At 47.3% G+C, this 15729-nt stretch overlaps 1 protein-coding gene across 6 annotated transcripts in view; it reads left to right on the top strand.

The window, feature by feature from the left end:
- actn1 (actinin, alpha 1) overlaps positions 1–15729 on the top strand; it is a 230981-nt gene that overhangs the window by 138784 nt on the left and 76468 nt on the right. For all 6 annotated transcript variants that reach the window (XM_038784898.1, XM_038784860.1, XM_038784870.1 and 3 more), the window contains exons 4-7: positions 9825–9911; positions 11348–11435; positions 12279–12357; positions 14579–14660. In XM_038784898.1, the coding sequence (XP_038640826.1) occupies positions 9825–9911; positions 11348–11435; positions 12279–12357; positions 14579–14660 (336 nt within the window). The remainder of the gene's footprint in view (positions 1–9824; positions 9912–11347; positions 11436–12278; positions 12358–14578; positions 14661–15729) is intronic.

The following is a 15729-nucleotide window of genomic DNA, read 5'->3' as shown; positions in this document are numbered from 1 at the left end:
AATCCTCTAACTCTCCCGCTATCCAGAGCAATCGCTCCCCCAACTCGCAGGCCAGCAGACCCTGCAATGTTGCAGCGTGTCTACCGACTCCGCCTCCGCCCGACATGTGCGACTCATGTGGGCCGCCATCTTGGCAATCCTCCCCCACGAGGCCGGCCATGTGCGAGTCATGGGGGTGGCCATCTTGGGCGCCATCTTCCTCGCTGCCCGCCACAGCGATCAATGGCGGCCATCTTGGCCATCACCCGATGTTCATATCGACGACTATGACATCCGCGGACAGTCATCATGGGGCCACTCCAGCACTGCTGATCAAGCCACTGACTACCCGCAACTCAACGCAGTCACTTTGGACCAGTCGCGGCCGTTCAGGTCAACGAATACAAGACACCGTGCCTCTTCAAATCCGGGAGCACTGAGAGCTTCGTTCATCCAGACCTGGTAAGACGTTATTTGCTCCCTATCTTCCCAGCATGGCAAACTATGTCCCTCGCCTTGGTTTCGCACTCGGTACAAATACAAGGGCGCACCGTTGTGACATTAACAATACAGGGCGCCAAATACTCTAACTTCCAGTTGTACGTACTCCCAGACCTCTGCACCCCCTCCTACTTAGGCTCGATTTTCAATGCAATCTTGGAAGCCTCACACTCAGCTTCGGTGGACCCCTACCCCCACTCACTATATGCAGCTTAGCGACTCTAAAAATCAACCCCCCTCCGCTCTTCGCTAATCTCACGGCTAACTGCAAACCCATAGCCACTCGCAGCAGGCGATTTAGCCTGCAGGACAGTATTTATTAGAGCCGAAGTCCAGCGGCTCCTACGTGAGGGAGTCATAGAGGCCAGTAATAGCCCCTGGAGAGCTCAGGTGGTGGTCGTCATGACCGGGGAAAAGTTCCGGATGGTGGTTGATTATAGCCAGACCATTAACCGGTTCACGCACCTCGATACGTACCCCCTCCCCCGTATTGCAGACATGGTCAACCAGATCGCCCAGTACCGCATCTTCTCCACGGTGGATCTGAAGTCTGCATACCACCAGCTCCCAATCCGCCTGGAGGACCGCCACTACACAGCGATCGAGGCAGATGGCCGCCTCTTCCATTTCCTCTGGGTCCCCTTTGGCGTCACGAATGGGGTTTCGGTGTTCCAACGAGCAATGGACAGAATGGTGGACCAGTACGGGCTGTGTGCCACATTTTCGTATTTGGATAACGTCACCATCTGCGGCCATGACCAGCAGGACCACGACGCCAACCTCCACCGATTTCTCCAAACCGCCCAGAAACTCAACCTCACATACAATAAGGAGAAATGCGTTTTCCGCACAACCAGACTAGCCATCCTCGGCTGTGTTGTGGAAAACGGGGTCCTGGGGCCTGACCCGGACTGTATGCGCCCCCTCTTACAACTCCCTCTCCCTCACTGTTCCAGGGCCCTCAAGAGGTGCCTTGGATTCTTCCCTTATTACGCCCAGTGGGTCCCCCAGTATGCGGACAAAGCCTGTCCACTATTTAAGACCACACTCTTCCCACTGTCAGCCGAGACCCACCAGGCCTTCAACTGCATCAAGGAGGACATCGCCAAAGCCGCCATGCGGGCGGTGGATGAATCCGTCCCCTTTAAGGTGGAGAGCGACGCCTCAGAAGTCGCTCTCACTGCCACTCTGAACCAGGCAGGGAGACCGGTAGCTTTCTTCTCCCGAGCCCTCTCCGCTTCAGAAATTCAACACTCCTCAGTCGAAAAAGAAGCTCAAGCCATTGTGGAAGCCGTACGGCACTGGAGGCACTACCTCGTAGGTAGTGAGGTTTACCCTCATCACCAACCAGAGATCAGTTGCCTTCATGTTCAACAACTCGCAACGGGGCAAAATAAAAAACGATAAAATCTTGAGGTGGAGGATCGAACTCTCCACCTATAATTATGACATCATATATCGGCCGGGGAAGTTCAACGAGCCCCCAGATGCCCTGTCCCACGGCACATGCGCCAGCGTGCAAGACGACCGATTACAGGCTATCCACAATGACCTTTGTCACCCTGCTCGCCCCCTACATCAAAGCCCGAAATCTGCCTTTCTCCACCGAGGAGGTAAAAGCTGTCACCAGGAATTGCCCGATCTGCGCGGAGTGTAAACCGCACTTCTATAGACCAGACAAGGCCCACCTGGTAAAGGCATCCCGGCCCTTTGAACGCCTGAGCATCGATTTCAAAGGGCCCCTCCCCTCGACCAACCGTAATGTGTACTTCCTCAACGTCATCGACAAATTCTCCCGTTTTCCGTTTGCTATCCCGTGCCCCGATATGACCTCCCACACAGTCATCAGAGCCCTGCACAGTGTCATCACTCTGTTCGGTTTCCCTAACTACGTCCACAGCGACAGGGGTTCGTCCTTCATGAGCGACAAGCTGCGTCAGTACCTGCTCGACAAGGGCATCGCCTCGAGCAGGACTACCAGCTATAACCCCAGGTGGAACGGGCAGGTGGAGAGGGAGAACGCAACTGTCTGGAAGACCGTCCTACTGACCCTATGGTCCAGGAATCTCTCGACCTCCCACTAGCAGGAGGTCCTCCCCAACGCGCTCGATGCAATTAGGTCCCTCCTGTGTACGTCCACTAATCTGACCCCTCACGAGCGATTATTTGTTTTCCCTAGGGGCACTACCGCGGGGGCCTCGCTTCCATCTTGGTTGAGGACACCGGGCCCGGTTCGCCTCCAGAAGCACGTCCAGACACACAAAACTGACCCACTAGTAGAGAGGGTACTACTGCGACACTCGAACCCACACTACGCCTTTATAGAACATCCTGACGGCCGTCAGGACACCGTTTCTCTCCGGGACCTGGCGCCTGCAGGACCCACCACCACCACCGCCGAGTTACCCCTCACACTACACCCCACCCGACCACCCACGCCCTGCGCCCCCGCGCCTACAGGTTTCCTGCGCCCCCTTTCGCCCGTCGCACCGGTCAGGAACAAAGCTCTGAACGAACCACCCCCGAAGTCCACCCTCAGATCCACACCGCCTGTCAGCGCACAGCCATCCAAAGCGGCTGCAACACCGGTGCACCGCCGATCCCAGCGGACGACTCAGCCACCGGACCGACTCAATCTGTAGACCTGTCACCCACGCCGGACTTGATGTTTTTTTACAGGTGGTGAATGTATAATGCATAATTCACACTGTTCATCACTGTGTCCCTGTGGGCTCCGTCTGTGAGCCGTTGCACGGCTCTGCCCACAGGGGGAGATGAGGAGCTTGTACAGGGCTCCACCCTTGGCTCCGCCCATGGCTCTGCCCATGGACCCTCCCACTACCGGAAGTATAAAGTGCTGCGGTCTTGTGAGTCTGCCCTCAGTTCTTCTGGTCGCAGGCAGGCTCAGTTGTAAGTCGATTAAAGCCACAGTTTACGTCCTCTCGTGTCTTTCGTGAATTGATGGTCGCATCAGGAGGGAAAGGCAAGTGAGGGGCTTTCAGCTCTTTACCAATATCTCTCCACCTAACCACTAGGAGACGTGTTTGTATCTGCCAGTTACCCTTCCAGGTCAGTAGGCCCAAACTATTTATTCTTTCAGGAGACTAGCATGGAGATCAATTCAAACGGCTCCTATTTTACGGCTTACCAAGATATCGTTAATTTGGTAATTAGTGATTTTTTTAAATGTGCAGCAGTGCTCCATATGACAGCTTTGCATCATAAATGTATGCCCAGGATGTAACCATGGCAACAGTAGAATGATCTTTCGCACTGCAAAATGTTAACAGGATAGGAAGGACGCAACAATGTGTGTGTGCGTGTTTGTCTTATTTGCCATGCTGAAATGGGGATTTAGTCATATGATCCATGCCCTTCCTGTATGCTACTTAGTGAAGAATTCAGAATTGTGGTACAACACTTAAGTGCTGAGAAATCTTTACATTCGCTGTTAAAACGTTGTGATCCCTTTGATCAATTGGCATGTAAATCACCAGCTTTCTTCTTTCTGAATATATAATACTCATAACCTTATATAAATAGTACTGATGTACTGTGAATTTTATCATATAAATTGGACTTTATTTTGTTCCAGCATAAACAAGGCACTTTTTTATTGGACACTTGGCCATAGATAATCACTGTCCGTTGAGTAAAAACATTAATGGCTGTACAAATTAGCAGGAAAGTTCTTGATTGAAAACCTGAGCCAATTGACTTTGTAAATCTAATTTGGCAAACATGCAAAACAAATGCACACACGACACGCACCACACACAAAGAGGATTCATTGTTGAACCTTTAGAACCATAAAACCATAGAATTCCTACAGTGTAGAAGGAGGCCATTCAGTCCATCAAGTCTGCACTGACCCTCTGAAAAACCCTATCTAGACCTACTCCCTACCCTATCCCATAACCCCACCTAACCTGCACATCTTTGGATGCTACTGCTACTAATAATAATAATAGCTTATTGAAACAAACAAAGAAAAGTACAGCACAGGAACAGGCCCTTCAGCCCTCCAAACCTTCGCCGACCATGCTGCCCCTCTAAACTAAAATAATCTGCACTTCCGGGGTCCGTATCCTTCTATTCCCATCCTATTCTTGTATTGTTCAAGATGCCCCTTAAACGTCACTATCGTCCCTGCTTCCACCACCTCCTCCGGCAGCGAGTTCCAGGCATCCACTACCCTCTGTGTAAAAAAAAAACTGCCTCGTACATCTCCTCTAAACCTTGCCCCTCGCACCTTAAAGCTACGCCCCCTAGTAATTGACCCCACTACCCTGGGAAAAAGCCTCTGACTATCCACTCTGTCTATGCCCCTCATAATTGTGTAGACCTCTATCAGGTCGCCCCTCAACCTCCGTCATTCCAGTGAGAACAAACCAAGTTTATTCAACCGCTCCTCATAGCTAATGCCCTCCATGACAGGCAACATCCTGGTAAATCTCTCGTGCACCCTCTCTAAAGCCTCCACATCCTTCTGGTAGTGTGGCGACCAGAATTGAACACTATACTCCAAGTGTGGCCTAACTGAGGTTCTATACAGCTGCAACATGACTTGCCAAGTTTTATACTCAATGCCCCGGCCAATAAAGGCAAGCATGCCAAATGCCTTCTTGACTACCTTCTCCATCTGTGTTGCCCCTTTCAGTGACCTGTGGACCTGTACACCAAGATCTCTCTGACTGTCAATACTCTTGAGGGTTCTACCATTCACTGTATATTCCCTACCTGCATGAGACCTTCAAAAATGCATTACCTCACATTTGTCCGGATTAAACTCCATCTGCCATCTCGCTGCCCAAGTCTCCAAACTATCTAGATCCTGCTGTGTCCTCTGACAGTCTTCATTGCTATCCGCAATTTCACCAACCTTTGTGTCGTCTGCAAACTTACTAATCAGACCAGTTACATTTTCCTCCAAAGCATTTACATATACTATGAGCAGCAAAGGTCCCAGCACTGATCCCTGCGGAACACCACTAGTCATAGCCCTCCAATCAGAAAAGCACCCTTCCATTGCTGCTCTCTGCCTTCTATGACCTAGCCAGTTCTGTATCCATCTTGCCAGCTCACCCCCTCGTGGGAGGCCTCCACTGGGGCCTGGCGCGCAATCGGGGCCTACCAATCGGCAAGCCAGTCTCTTGGGATGGGGGTCTCTTTTGCTCCACGCCGCCCTCTGTAGCCATGCGTCATGTTGCGTTGGGGCTGGCACGGAGAAGGGAGCCACTGCGCATGCACGCATTGGCGGCGGTCCCACTGCGCTTGCGCATATTATCGCAGTGCGCATGCGCAGACCCATGGTGCCCATTTAATGCCGGCATCAGCAGCTGGAGCGGAATGAGTCGCTCCAGTGCCACGATGGTCCCCTGTAGGGGTCAGAATCACTGGTCCTAAGGGCATGTTGATGCCGTCGAGAAACGCAATGGCGTTTACGACGGTGTCAACACTTAGCCTCAGGATCAAAGAATCCCGCCCCAGATTTGCCTGCGGGTTAGCTTTTGGAAGAGTCTGTGAGAGTCTGCATCTGTATCCAGGCTTAATTAAGGGTTTGTGTATCTGGTCAACTTTTTAAAGACAAATCGTTTGCTGCTATGGTTAGGACTGTACATTGGTCACAATACACCAATATTAATCTCCTTGATACTTGGTTAAACAGCTCCAGGGACCTGGGTTTCATACCAGCTTTGGGTGATTGTGTGGAGTTTGCACGTTCTCCCCGTATCTGCGTGGGTTTCCTCGGCGTTTCCTCCCACAGTCCAAAGATGTGCAAGTTAGGTGGATTGGCCATGCTAAATTTCCCCTTCATGCCAGGGATGTGCAGGCTAGGTTACAGGGTTATGGGGATAGGGCAGGGTGGACCAGGGAGTGGACCTGGGTAGGGTGATCTTTCAGAGGGTCGGTTCAAATGACCACCTTCTGCACTGTAGGAATTCTATGAATATTTGGAACAGAGATAGGGAAGGTTAATAATTCGGACATCCAACAGTCCTGTGGATTCTGTAACAGGGAGGAAAAGGGCGGTAGATTTTTTATTTTGAACAGATAGGCAGATGGCATCAGTCAATTCATCCACCTCGAGTCAATCCATTCAAGATAACAGGTTGGGGGCTTTGATGGATGTAATTGGTTGAAGATAGGTTAAATTATGAGCCTTATCCATATATGTTGGCAGGTTTGCCTGAAAAGCAGTCAGATACCAACAGAAATAATCCCAGCGACAAACATTATTTGTTTGCATCTCATTGGATTTAAGTAGCAATCTGTAGATTTGCTATTCTAGATAAAGCTGATGAAATCCTGTAGCCGTCAGGAATGAAAGTTGGCAATCGTTTTCCGCTTACTAAGACTTCTATTTTGTTTCCAGTCCCATCCCTTTCCCTTTCCTGGTCCATTCTGGTTCCCCAGGGCCCAGCAGCGCTCTGGTACCTTTCTCAAGTGGCCGAGCTTCTTAGGCAAGTCTTATCAGTGAATGTCAGTTGGCCAGTTGAGTGCATTATCAGAGGACTAAGCCCAGGCCTGTCTTCACTTGCTGTTCACATGGACACTAAAGGTCATGGATCCTAATCTAGGACAAAACTCCTGACTGAGTTATGTTGATTCCTTCTCGTGGACACTGGGGCTAATTTTCCCACTCCTGCTGAGATCAGCAAATTTGAATTAGAGCTAGGATGGTTTTTATATGCATGAGGTTACTGGAACATTCACACAGTGAAAGCCCAGTTTGAAATCAAAGCTCACCATTGAATGCCATAGAATCCCTACAGTGCAGAAGGAGGCCATTCGGCCCATCAAGTCAGCATTGACCCTCTGAAAGAGCACCCTACGTCGTCCCACTCCCCTGCCCCATCCTAGGGTGCCTCACCTTTGGATACTGAGGGGATATTTTGCATGCCCCATTCACCTAACCTGCACATCTTTGGACTGTGGGAGGAAACCGGAGCTCCCGGAAGAAACCCACACAGACACGGGGTGAACGTGAAAACTCTACACAGACGGTCACCCATGGTCTGAATAGAGCCCGGGTCCCTGGTGCTGTGATGCTGCGGTGCTCACCACTGTGCCGTTGTGCCGAATTAATTTACCTTTTTTTTTATTATTTTGTGGGATGTGGGTAGTGCTGGCTAAGCCAGTGTTTATTGCCCTTCTCTAACTGCCCCTGAGAAGGTGATGGTGAGCTGCCTTCGAACTGTTACAGTGCAAGTGCTGCAGGTACACCCATAGTGTTAGTCGAGAGGGTGTTCCAGGATTTTGACCCAGTGACATTGAAGGAACGGTGTTATAATTCCAAGGCAGGATAGTGAGTGGCTTGGAGAGGAACTTCCAGGTGGTAGTGTTCCTGGTATCTACTGCTCTTGTTCTTCTAGATGATAGTGGTCGTGCATTTGGAAGGTTCTGTCGAAGGAACCTTGGTGAGTTCTTGCAGTGAATCTTGTAGTTGGTGCACACGGCTGCCACTGTTCATCGGTGGTGGAAAGAGTGAATGTTTGTGGAAGGGGTAGCAATCAAAAGTAGACATGGAGTGGGCAACCCGGTTCAAATCAGTGGTGAACATTTGTTTGTGGTGAATGAAAAATATACTCATGGCCTCATAAATAAATCTGGTAACTTAAATACTCCAGCAGGGAGTCAGAAACTCTTAATGAACCTAACCTATGTGAGAAGCTTTAAAATCGCTGGTTTGGGGTTCTGCAACGTGAAATCTACAAACCCGGACTGCAACCTTTAGGTGTTTTATCCCATTGACATGGAAAATCTTTGTGTAACAAACACCATATTTCACAGGGATTACAGGACATGAGACAGCATGGTTATCATAAATGGACATTGATTCAGTTTTTCTTTGAAGGGGTTGGTTGGGGTGCTGGGGGTGGAGGAGAGTGCTCCAAAAAGTATTAATAAATAGGTAAAACTAATTCTATATGGGCCTGTGAACACAGAGATACAAAGAAAGGTCCTTCAGTCATCAGACATAAATGTTGCTGGCCCCCAAAGAAAGAGATTTGTTGCTCCCCTTTTCCAAGGGTGCCTCTGGGTATAATTCCACGGGTTTCCTCCCACAGTCCAAATATGTGCAGTTTAGGTAGATTGTCATGATCAATTTGTGGGATTATGGGGATAGGGTGGGGGAGTGGGCCTAGGTAGGGTGCTCTTTCAGCAGATCGGTGCAGACTCCATTGGCTGAATGGCCTCTTTCTGCACTGGAGGGATTCTATGAATATAATGGAAAGGTTAGAAATGTTAGAAACCTTGGTGAAGTTACTTGGCTTTAAAATCACCTTGAGGGGCAGTTATAATAGATCCATCAAATTCCCACAGTGCAGGAGGAGGCCATTCAGCCATTGGTTCTGCACCGACCCTCTGAAAGAGCACCCTATCTAGTCTCACACCCTCACCCTGTCCCCGTAATCCTATAACCCCACCTAATCTGCACATATTTGGAATGTGGGAGGAAACCGGACCACCCAAAGGAAAACCACGCAGACACTGAGAGAACACACAGACAATCACCCAAGGCTAGAATTGAACCCAGGTTCTTGGCACTGTGCGGCAACACAGCTAACTACTGTGCCACCCATATATGTGATCTGACTTGTAGCTGTGGAGTTTAATCTCACTCCCGTTGTGTGACGCCCTTATTGACTGAGCCTTGCTAATTATTGCCTTTGCTACGATATGGTTACGAGAGTGGAGGACGTACGTCCCAATGCCTAATTCAGCTGATATGGCGATGAACTTGTGCTGTTGAAACTGCTGAAAATGTTTTTTTTTTACCTTGTATTTATAATTTCCTCCGCTGTTGGGTTATCTTTCACTTAAGCCAGCTGCCAATTTTGGAGTCTCGCAGCAAAGAGGGCAGATTCAGCCAGATCTTACAGCTGCTGGTTCTTTGAAAGTTCTGTCCAATTAATCCCACGCCTGCTGCTCTTCACCCACTTTGCCCTGAAGATTTTTTCCTTTTGAAGTGTCTATCTTATGGTGTCCTTGTATGCGGATGATTTGTTGCTATACATTTTGGAACCAGGCTCCTCGGTGGGGGACATAATGGGTTTGATAAGGGCGGCAAGGTGGCACAGTCATTAGCACTGCTGCCTCACGTCACCAAGGACCCGGGTTGGATCCCGGCCCCGGGTCACTGTCTGTATAGAGCTTACACATTCTCCCGTGTCTGCGTGGGTCTCACCCCCACAACCCAAAAAGATGTGCAGGGTGGATGGAATGCCTGTTTGGTTTTATTGGGAAATGGATTGGATAACTAAATTGAGGCTTTCAGTACAAAGGTTGTTTGAGACTTTGCGCTGGCTGAATGACAGTTTTCTTTCTTCTCTTTCCAGAAATTGTGGATGGAAATGCAAAGATGACACTGGGTATGATCTGGACAATCATCCTTCGATTCGCAATTCAGGATATCTCCGTGGAAGGTGAATAGGTTCACCCTCTGAATTATCTTTGAAGTCCTTTTGTATCCAGTGGAAAATAAAAACATAGCAGAGGGAGTGTTCCAGGTTTTCCTGCCGGCGGGAACAATGGGAAAACCCATTGATCGTGCCAGCCAATGACAGGTTGATCCGCCACTGCAAAGGAAAATCTTTCCCATTGCTGCAGTTAAAACTTCGGGCCTAAAACACTGAAAGCCTGTTTACCTTTAACTTCCATACACGGCTGTCCTCACTGGAACTATACCTTGCCTTTTGAACAGAATTGGAGAAAAGCAGATATGCTCAAGGCTGTGATACTCCCGGTCAATGTTTAAATTGTTACCAACTGGTAAATGTGCTCTATCCAATGGTTATCAGCAAATTGCAGCCGACACAAACTTTGTAAAATGCTGGCCTCATGAATTAAGTACCTGATAATTAAAATAATTTCTCTGCTCCCAACGAAGAAATGCATGCTATTCATTGGCGGAGCTGGTATTTTGGAAACATTTTTTATTCTCTCCTCTTCCCTTCACCACAAGAAGAACAAATAGATTTATCCCTTATTACAAAACAGTCCTTGGGATAAAATAACTAGTGAGGAAAGTTAAAGTACAACATCAATGTAAATGTTGGAGTGCTCCTAATTGAGTAGCTTCTAAGAGCATCTAGATCCCTCCACAGTTGGAAATGGTCTTCTTTCTATTCTGTCCCATCCTTTCATTATTTTGACTAATTCTCTCATGTCTCCCTTTAATCTGTGTTCTGATGAAACATATTTCTTCATTCCGGGCAGCTTCCGAGCAGATGTTTCCGAAGTCCCAATGTGACTTCCTAAAGCATAGAGCCTCATACTCCACCAATACTCGGGGAGCCAGTTGTATGCTGCTAAAGTAATTGGACTAGTAGTCCAGAGATCCAGGCCTCTTTGAACCCACACATGGGTGGTGGAATTTGAATTCAAGTAATAAAATCTGGAATATACAACTAGCCTCTGTGATGGTGACCATGACAACCACAATTGATTGTTGTATAAACCTATCTGGTTCACAAATGCCCTTTAGGGAAGGAAACCTGCAATCCTTACCTGGTCTGGCCTACATGTGACTCCAGACCCATGGCAATATAGTGGCTCTTAACTGCCCTTTGAAATGGGCAGTTAGGGTTGGGCAAAAAATGGTGACCTTGCCAAAGATGCCCATATCCCAATGAAAAATATGGTTGACTAATTCTCATCATTTGGATTTTATATGCTACACCATGTGATAAAACCTACAGTTCCATCTGTTTTCTTTAATGAATTTTCAACCTGAGGTGGTGTCTTTAATGCCCTGTGAAATTATATCACCAACTAGAGATCTCCCCTCAGAACCATCAGGTAAATGTTGTCTCTAACTTTTAAGCCTGTTGGTTTTAAAGTTTCCCTCTGGTTTTCGCAGAGACGTCTGCAAAAGAAGGGCTCCTCCTATGGTGTCAACGCAAGACAGCTCCCTATAAGAATGTGAACATTCAGAACTTCCACATCAGGTAACCCCCAGTCTTAAAAACGTGCTCCTTCAAGCTGGTCAGGAATTGCAAGGCTGCCTGTGTAAGATGGTAATTCAATGTTACAATCAAAATCTCGGAGTTGATTAGTTGTAGCTTAAGAGTGAAGCACTGGCGCAATCCTTGCCTTGCACACACCTCTTACTATTGTGCACTTTTACGTAGTCCCCATCATAATAACTGGCTGAGGGACATTGAGGAGGTCAAAGTCCTGGCGATCCAGTCATCCCAAGCGGTTTTAGTTGGGCAACATACTTCTGAATGCACAAACGTACTTAGCCGCCAAATTTGTTGCTTTTTACCATCGGTACTGCATAGTATCAGAGAATTTACAGTGCAGAAGGAGGCCATTCGGCCCATCGAGTCTGCACCGGCTCTTGAAAAGAGCACCCCACCCAAGGTCAACACCTCCACCCTATCCCCATAACCCAATAACCCGACCCAACACTAAGGGCAATTTATCATGGCCAATCCACCTAACCTGCACATCATTGGACTGTGGGAGGAAACCGGAGCACCCGGAGGAAACACACGCAGACACGGGGAGGATGTGCAGACTCTGCACAGACAGTAACCCAGTGGGGAATCGAACCTGGGACCCTGGAGCTGTGAAGCAATTGTGCTATCCACAATGCTACCGTGCTGCCCCTTGTCGCAACATTCATGGGTTTGGTTTATTTTTTTCTTCCTGTGAGAAATTTGATTACACCATAAATCTAATGAATGCATTATGGCACTCAGTTTCAAGGTGAAGCTGGAATCTGAAATTAAAATGAGGAAATGTTAATGCCGGTATCATTTTCTTCCCGCTTCTCTGTTTTTTAGTTGGAAGGACGGCCTTGGATTCTGTGCTCTTATCCATAGACACCGGCCAGAGCTTATTGACTATGCAAACCTGCGAAAGGTCTGGCTTTTTTTTTTGCATTCATGCATGTCTTTGCTGTGCAAATGAATACACTAGGATAGTTGGATACTCAAAATCTAAATTCATGCCCATTCTCTATAAATCCCAATACAGCCAAACCTTGTGGAAAATGATAAGTCTCTGAAAAATGTTTGTGACAAAGGGAATGATCTGACATGGGTGGAAAGAACTTTTCTCTCTGGACTGTATTGTTCAGTTTCCATGGGTGACTTGGGTAATAGAATAGAACAGTACAGCACAGAACAGGCCGTTCGGCCCTCGATGTTGTGCCGAGCAATGATCACCCTACTCAAACCCACGTATCCACCCTATACCCGTAACCCAAGAACACCCCCCCTTAACCTTACTTTTTAGGACACTACGGGCAATTTAGCATAGCCAATCCACCTAACCCGCACATCTTTGGACTGTGGGAGGAAACCGGAGCACCCGGAGGAAACCCACGCACACACTGGGAGGACGTGCAGACTCCGCACAGACAGTGACCCAGCCGGGAATCGAACCTGGGACCCTGGAGCTGTGAAGTATTTATGCTAACCACCATGCTACCGCGCTGCCCCTTTTGTTTCCCCTTTTTTTAAAGCTGCTTAATATCTTTCCATCCATGGGCTGGGGAACGTGAATTCGCCAGGAAAGATGATCAATTAAACATGCCTGGCCTAGTGGACCTAGGCTTTCTACCAGGCCCATCCACCCCCTTCCTAGCCTGTTCGGTGGAGAGAGAGCAGAAAATTGCTTCAGGATGCATTCTGCTGCAAAACCGCTTCCTACCATCCGGCCTGACGATGCCCACTCGTGTGGCAAATAAGCAGCATGTTCAGGAAATATAGTTTGTTTTATGTCTTTTTGAAGGATGGCTGCATATTAGGTCCAAGCCATCTAGTGTTTGTTGTCCCTTTTCTTCTCCTTGTGCATAGTCAGTAGGCCAACATCAAGGCATCAGCCATGCAGAAGTGATCAGTTAACACAAACATATTTATGTTAATTTATTAAGGATTTGAGGAGTTGGTAGCAGTGTTACACAGTTTGAAAACGTATTCACATCTCTGCATTGGTAGCTTCCTCGGAACCAACTGTGACTAATGTCCGAATCGCATGATACACTACACCATAACCTCTCTAGTAATTATACAGAAAACATAACCACACCCACTTAAAGGTGTGCCGTAACAGTGTCTACAACAGTCTAATGAGAGAGATATAGAAACAGAATAATGGCGGGTCTCGTGTGAGTGACATTCTTATATGCAGTCTTGAGATTGAATTTGAGATGATTGTGTTTTACAAGCAAAGGCTAGTGAGGGTATCATTTGTCTTTATAATGTATCCATAATATTTATTGTTACATATTTGTGCATACTGCATCCTCTGTGCATACTGATTCCAATCTCCCAGTCCGAAAAGAGACATGATAAAAAAAATTTCCAACCTGTATCCAAGAGATATGGGGAGATGGCTGAGATAGCGAACCAGTCTTTATCCTTGTTGACCGTTTTGTAAGGGGCAATGAAAGGACTCCACACCGAGTTGTACAGATTATGTCCCCAGCCCACCACTCTGTGCCATCCCAATCTCCCAGTGATAAAATCAATCCACAACATTGAAATATACCACACCCCACTGAGCAAACAACCCCACTATTGTCAACCATAAATTGTTGAGGTCAGGACCAACCAAATATTCCATAACCCCAGATTAAAAATACAGTAGATCTTGGTAAATAAAAGTGGACAAGAAGTAATACAAATCATTATCCAAACACAAGTGGCAGGCTCCAGTGCAGCATGTATTAAATCTTGCCCTTTTCTGTTTCCACTCTGAGTTTTGTCTTGATTGGTTACTGGAAGCATCAATCAAAATGGCAAAGCATTGACAGTGAGAAGCTTCCATTAGGAAATATGTAGAGAGCTAATACAACTGTTGAGGATCAGAATTAAATGTGATTGATTGGCACATATGATCATTTCGTATCTGGGGCCATTTCAGTCAGTTGTTGAGTCGGAAAAGGGCGCAGAAAGACAGCAATGAATTGGAACCTCTCTCGATTTGTTTCCCTTGTGCTCCATGAAGTACTTCACTTCCATGAGCCATTTTAGCCATTGTCCTTTGTTAACATAAGAATGTTAAATCACCTATTGGGAGGAGAGCATGCGTTTTTGATGTCTTGTTGATCTTTGCTTTTTTTCCAAAATTGTGTTAGGATGACCCTTACACCAATTTGAACACCGCCTTTGATGTGGCAGAAAAATACTTGGACATTCCCAAAATGCTGGATGCTGAAGGTGAGGGGCCTCTACTGTAATGAGTCATAATATGCACTTTGTTATACCATCTTGAACAGTCATAATCACAAGATAGACCGATTCCTTTGAATGAAGATCATTTACATTTGTTTTGCAAGTATCTAAATGTTACAGTCTTAGGTGTTTGAAGCATGCCTGAGCTGCAGGTGTCACCCTTACAGAATGTGTGCCGTTTTAGTGCTACCAATCACTTCATGCTGCATTAACCAGAAATCAGAAATGGACATGCTGTGTTACAATTTATTGTCTCATTGAGAAATGTTGAAGCAGCTGCAACAGAATTTTGCTTTGCAGCTGAGCTGTTGTAAATACAGAGTGCAGAAGTTCTGGTTGTACTTCAGAGCTCAATTTAGAGGTCAGAGACCTCGAGAGAAGGCATATTTTCCCAGTCAGCTATATCTGCAGATTAAATAGAGCTGGAGTTAATTGGCTCCAAACGACTGCAGTGCATATTCTTCTTGGAACTGAATCCTGATTACACTGCACTCACTGAGAAAATGGGCCAAATATTCCTTGTGTTGCAAAGCTCAGAGATACTGCTCTGCTCGCTTCGCAATATCCAAGTCCAGTGCGCTCAATATCATTTGAAGGAATGGTCCAACTGAGGAACTTGAGGCTACAGTGTCATGACTGTGAGTCTGGTCCCTGGGTGGTTGGGGGACAGGGGTGGGTGGCATTCAAGATGTGAGAAAATTTGGGGAATGTTTGAGAATTTGAGAAAAAGTTGAGAACTTTAGAACTTTATTGGCACTCGCCAATAAAAGTGGGCTCCTTGTGACTTTGAGGTGAGTGCCTGAGGAAGAGGCATATATCAAGAGCTGCACCATTGTTGGCTGTGTCTTTAGTGGCCTGGACAATAAACTCTGGAATTCCTTCCTACTGCTCTCTAACTCACCCCCCTTAGAAGACGCTCCTTAAAACCAAACTCTTTCACCAAGCTTTTGGTCATCTTACTTTCTCCCCATAACTGTGTGGGTTTCCTCCGGGTGCTCTGGTTTCCTCCCACAGTCCAAAGATGTGCAGATTAAGTGGATTGGCCATGCTAAAT

This window comes from Scyliorhinus canicula, chromosome 2, assembly GCF_902713615.1.
Source record: "Scyliorhinus canicula chromosome 2, sScyCan1.1, whole genome shotgun sequence".
Classification (NCBI taxonomy): Eukaryota; Metazoa; Chordata; class Chondrichthyes; order Carcharhiniformes; family Scyliorhinidae; genus Scyliorhinus; species Scyliorhinus canicula.
This window is presented reverse-complemented; position numbering and strand designations above follow the sequence as displayed.